The sequence below is a fragment of the Miscanthus floridulus genome, chromosome 10 (genome assembly GCF_019320115.1).
Source record: "Miscanthus floridulus cultivar M001 chromosome 10, ASM1932011v1, whole genome shotgun sequence".
Taxonomy (NCBI): domain Eukaryota; kingdom Viridiplantae; phylum Streptophyta; class Magnoliopsida; order Poales; family Poaceae; genus Miscanthus; species Miscanthus floridulus.
Window position 1 is genome coordinate 41,657,319 of NC_089589.1, and position 6,061 is coordinate 41,663,379.

The following is a 6,061-nucleotide window of genomic DNA, read 5'->3' on the forward strand; positions in this document are numbered from 1 at the left end:
TTGGCTACGTTGTATTTTATGAGTGGTTTGTATTCAATCCACTTTGTGAACTTGTCAATTGCTACGAAGATGTACTCAAAGCCTCCCTTTGCTTTCTTGAGAGGCCCGATTTGATCCAGCCCCCAGCAGGAGAAAGGCCAAGCGGGCGGGATGCATATGAGATTGTGAGCTGGTACCTGAGCTTGTCTTGCGAACATCTGACAACCTTTGCATTTTCTGACGAGTTCTTCTGCGTCTTTCAAAATGGTTGGCCAGTAGAATCTGGTGTAGAATGCTTTGCCGACTAGTGTTCTTGAAGCGGCATGATTCCTATAGCAACCTGAGTGTATTTCATCTAAGATCTCTTTGCCTTTTTTGAATGAGATACATTTTAAGAGTACTCCTGATGATGTGGCTCTTCTATAGAGCTTGTCCCCTACTAGGACGTAGTTCTTGCTTCTGCGAACAACTCGGGTAGCCGCTTCTTTTTCTACTGGCAACTTATTCTCTTGGATATTGTTGGGTACCATGAGAAGGGGTCCCCTAAACAACAATAAAAAAAATCGCTTAGACCTCGTCAAAATCAAAGCCAAGGGACAACTACTAGCTAAATCCAGGCCATGTCTGAGGCCACCTACCCTCAGCCTCGCTAGAGGCCTCGCACCGAAGGCCTCGGACGGCCTACCAATTTTCCGCCTCGCTCGAGGTCTCACGTGAAAGGCCTCGGCTGGGGAACCAATTCTCCGTCTCGCTCGACGCCCTACGCGTACAGCCTCAGACGAGATGCCGATTCTCCGCCTCAACCCAAGGCCAGCTTAGCAAAACAACCCCGTCGCCCCCGCCTCAACCAACTTCTCAAACAAAATGTCACGTCCGATCGATGCGCTCAACCGCTCCCGCGATATCAGCCAAACGATGACTCGACACAGTGGAGTGGCCGATGAGACACCAGTCACCTCGAGGCCATGCCGTCAAGGATAGGATAGGGTAGGGGTTACCGGCCGCTATACTTAGCACTATTCCCACGACTGACACCCATACCACACTATGCTGCCTAATGCCTGCTCCAGGAACAACGCAGCGTGGGGAGTCAAGTCCGGGTTACTATAGCCTCAGAATCAGTATATGGGACCAACTGCTCCCTCCATGCCTCAACAGTCTACTCTAGGGTCTCGGCAACCTCAGGATTCACACCCGCCAAGTCCCCCCACGATGGCTTGGCCTCAGCACCAACTGAGCCTTGGCTCTTCACGTAGTCAACACACAGCAACCAGCACGGCGCTTGCCAGGCCCTGCGTCAAGCTATCACTGGAGCTCCCATGTCGCATAGGATTGGATGTGACCGACGCATTGCTCTAGCTCTTCAAGGGCAGGACCACTCCATTAACCATGCCACCACAGTAACACCCTACAGGGCTTGGACATGCCGCCTCTGTTCGCACGACGCCATGTAGCTAACACATGTATCACCCCTATCCCCCCTTCAACTATAAAAGGGAGAGACCGGGGCCGTTTCAAAAAGGGGGGAAGTTCAGGGACCCGAGTTCATGAGGTAGATGAACACACACTTGACACTCAGTAACACGCACGCTTCCCCGCTGCCTAAGATCAACATCTCAAGCAATTCACGCTGTCTCGCGCAGAGACCTAGGACCAGCTCCCTCTCTTGCCCTGCTTGTAACCCCCTACTACGAGCATTTTGGTGCAAGGAATACAAGATCAATCTCTTAGACTGGACATAGGGCGCCCATTGCCTGAACCAGTATAAACCTTGTTTTCTCTTTGCATCACCATCCAGGATTAGGGGCATGCAGTACATTTTTACTAGTTGGTTGCAGGCCCGCCGGTCCGAAACACCGACAGTTGGCACGCCAGGTAGGGGAACCTGTGTGTCAGCTTCATCATCCTAATGAGTCCTGAATGGCAGACCCCGTACGACCACTGCGCCTTGGCATGGTGATCTAGTTCGGGAGCCTAGAGTTTATGTCTCTAGGATGTGAGTACGATATAGTACTCCTCATGCCCCGAGCCCCACCGATCGATGATGACATCACGCATCAGTAGCCTAGGCGCAGACGGCGCCCGAGCAGCCACTCTTATCGCACTCACCAAGCACAATGCGAGCTAGGCCACCCCAGCACCACGCAAGCTCAGGGCGGTGCACCGCGCTCCACCGGTATCCCATGCCCAGCTGTTGGCACAAGGTCCCTGGTTGGGGACCTGTCTAGCCTGAGCCTGGACAAGGGAAAGACGCCGGTGGCGCACGACGATGCCCCGTCATCAAGCTCTGTCCCACCACCTCCTAAGGAGTCAACTTCGGCAGAGCAAAGCCTAGCAATGGCGCCATCCCCGTACCCCTTCGGGTTGAGAAATGCCACTGCCACCTATGCTTCCGCCTACGCTTCTGCTCATGCAGAGCCCTCAGGACGCCACCAACGCTTCACCCTCGACTTTGGCACCACGACTTTGACTCACACCCACACTGACTCCTTAGAGGAGGACGAGGCGTGGGCCAAAGCAGACTTCTATGAACTTCGTGACCCTAAAGCCAAGCACCGCTTCCTGGCCACGAGCGACTACTGCTTCAGCTACTCTGACTCTGACGACGAAGGCACTTATGATCCCACTCATGAGTGCTTCCACATCGGACTTGGGATGCCAAGCATGGGCGATGAGGACGAGGGGGCAGACAACCATTCCCTGCTTCACCAGGGGGCAGGCGATGCCACACCTTCAGGCATTGTCCCACCGGTGGTGTGAAACGAGAACCTTGCCCCTAGACAACTTCGACGCCCGGACCTAGAACAGCTCTGAGAGCTTCATTCCAAGGTTGAACAAGATTGACTCCTATAGTAGCTCCAAGACACTCTCGAGCAGGAGCCATGAGTTCGTGGTGATGGCGGAGGAGCCCGGCGAAGGGCCCGTGACGTCCACCACCGCATCAACAATGATGAAGGGGGTGAGCAACCCCCAATCTTCAATCGTGCTAGCCAGAACGTCATGGCAGTGGTGATGCTAGCCTGGCCGATGCCCGAACCCTCTACCACGGAGGGGCAACGGGTTCGTGGTGAGCTCCGAGATCTCCTCGAGACCACCGTGGTACAACAGGCCAAGAGCTCCACCTCTAGACAATGTGGGAGTGCTTCAGAACTTCCCATGGCATTGCCTCGACAGGATAGGGGGGCCTCAGTTCGTCCTGAGCCCGCTCAGGTATCGACAGCCAACAGGGTCCCCTCGGTCCGTGACCGCCTCGACAACCGACACAAGGCACAAGGCGACCATGATGTGGTCGGCCGACGACGGTGCCACGGCAATGAGGAGCCCACCTAGGGCAACCATCCGCACCAGGGTGGCCGCCATGACAATGAGGAGGACCGTAGTCCTTCTCCTAAGCCGCCTAGCCCTTGAGTTTTTAGCAAAGCTATCCACATTGCTCATTTCCTGGCCTAGTTTGGGCAACTGGCCAACCTCATGAAGTACAGCGGCGAGACCAACCCTGAACTTTGGCTGGCCGATTACCGCCTAGCTTGTTAGCTAGGCGGCGTAGACGATGACCTGCTCATCATCTGTAATCTCCCGTTGTTCCTGTTAGACTCGGTGCGAGCCTGGTTTGAACATCTCCCTCCCTCGCAGATCCATGACTGGTGTGACTTGGTAAGGGTCTTCATCGTGAATTTTTAGGGCACATATGTGCGCCCTAGGAACTCCTGGGACCTCAAGAGTTGTCGCCAGGCACCGGATGAGTCTCTCTGAGACTTCATTCGGCGCTTCTCCAAGAAATGCACCGTGTTGCCAAGCGTCGGCGACTCAAAAATCATCCAAGCCTTCCTCTGTGGCACCACCTGCTGAGACCTGGTCTGAGAGTTGGGCCAGAACGTGCCAACCTCGGTAGCCGCACTCCTCGACATCGCCACAAACTTTGCCTCGGGCAAAGAGGCTATTGGGGCCATCTTCCCCGACAACGACGCCAAGGGGAAGCGGAGGGATGAGGCCTCCGGGGCCTCGGCTCCCCACCTCCCCAAGAAAAAGAAGAAGGGTTGCTAGGGTAAGCAGGAAGTCCTCGAGGCCAGCCTAGTCATGGCCGCAGAGCGCAGAAATCCCCGAGGCCCCTGAGGCCCCGGGCTCTTCGATGATATGCTTAAGAAACCCCGCCCTTACCATCAGGGCCTAGTAAAGCATGCCCTCGAAGAATGCACCATGCTTCAGTGCTACTACGCCAAGCTCGGGCTCCCCAATGATGATGCCAAGGGGAGGGGCGCCGGCGACAAGGATGATGACAAGGACGATGGATTCCCCGAGGTGCACAACGCCTTCATAATCTTCGGCGGGCCTTCAGCGTGCCTCACAGCATGCCAGCAGAAGAGGGAGCGCTAGGAGGTCTTCTCGGTGAAGGTGGCCGCACCTCAGTACCTCAACTGGTCTCGGGAGGCGATCACCTTTGACCGGGATGACCACTCTGATTATGTCTCGAACCCCGGACATTACCCACTTGTCGTCGACCCCATTATCGGCAACACCCGGCTCACTAAGGTATTGATGGACGGAGGCAGTGGCCTCAACATCCTCTGCGCCAACACCCTAGAGCTCTTGGAGCTTGACCAGTCATAGCTCTGGGGTGGTGCCGCGCCTTTCCACGGCATTGTGCTGGGGAAACGTACATGGCCCCTCAGGCGCATCGACTTGCCCGTCTGCTTCTGTACTCCCTCCAACTATCGTAAGGAGGTCCTCACCTTCGAGGTGGTTGGGTTCAAGGGAACCTACCATGCCATCCTTGGGCGGCCATGCTATGCCATATTCATGGCAGTCCCCAACTACACGTACCTTAAGCTCGAGATGTCGGGCCCCAACGGTGTCATCACTATCGAGTCCATGCACGAGCATGCATATGACTGCAACGTTGAGTGCATCGAGTACACCGAGGCTATCGTAGAGGCTGAGACCCTTATTGTCAACCTCGACCAACTCGGTAGCGAGGTGCCCAACTCCAAGCACCACGCCGGGACTTTCAAGCCTGCGGAGGCTGTCAAACTCATCCCGGTTGACCCCACCTACCCCGATGATCGGGCGCTGAGGATCAGTGCCACCCTCGACATAAAATAGGAAGCCATGCTCATCGACTTTCTTCATGCGAATGTCGATATGTTCGCATGGAGTCCCTCGGATATACCGGGCATACCGAGGGAGGTCACCGAGCACGCCTTGGACATCTGGGACGGCTCCAGGCCGGTGAAGTAGCGATTGCGCCGATTCAACGAGGAGGTGTAGAAGCTTTTGGCGGCTAGATTTATCAAAGGAGTATCCCATCCAGAGTGGTTAGCTAATCCTGTATTAGTTAAGAAGAAAAATGGGAAGTGGAGAATGTGCGTAGACTACACCGGTCTAAACAAAGCATGTCCAAAAGTCCCTTTCCCATTACCTCGAATCGACCAAATTGTTGACTCCACTGCGGGATGTGAAACACTATCCTTCCTTGATGTGTATTCCGATTACCATCAGATCAAGATGAAAGAGTCCGACCAGCTCGTGACTTCTTTCATCACACCATTTGGCATGTACTACTATGTGACTATGCCGTTCGGCCTTAGAAACGCAGGGGCCACATACCAGCGGTGCATGGTCCATGTCTTTGGCGAGCACATTGGGAAGACCATTGAGGCCTATGTGGATGACATCGTGGTCAAGTCCAGGAAGGCCAGTGATCTCATCAGCGACTTGGAAATAGCCTTCAGATGCCTTAGGGAAAAGGGCATCAAACTTAACCTTGAAAAGTGTATCTTCGGGGTCCCTTGAGGTATGCTCTTAGGATTCATAGTCTCGGAACGCGGCATCGAAGCCAACCCAGAGAAGGTCTTGGCCGTGACTAACATGGGGCCGATCCAAGACCTCAAGGGAGTACAGATGGTCATGGGATGCCTTGCGGCCCTAAGTCGCTTCATCTCGCGCCTCGGCAAAAAAGGCTTGCCCCTGTACCGCCTCTTGAGAAAATTGGAGCGTTTTTCTTAGACCCCCAAGGCCGAAGAAGCCCTCGCCAAACTCAAGGCATTGCTCACCAATCCTCCTGTCCTAGTACCGCTAGTCAAGG

General features: G+C 54.9%; 1 protein-coding gene across 1 annotated transcript; it reads left to right on the plus strand.

The window, feature by feature from the left end:
- The first annotated feature begins 4,776 nt into the window (after positions 1-4,776).
- Positions 4,777-5,079, plus strand: LOC136488481 (uncharacterized). Its single transcript, XM_066485404.1, has one exon. It carries the CDS (start codon positions 4,777-4,779, stop codon positions 5,077-5,079), a length of 303 nt encoding a protein of 100 aa, XP_066341501.1.
- The last annotated feature ends 982 nt before the right edge of the window (positions 5,080-6,061 follow it).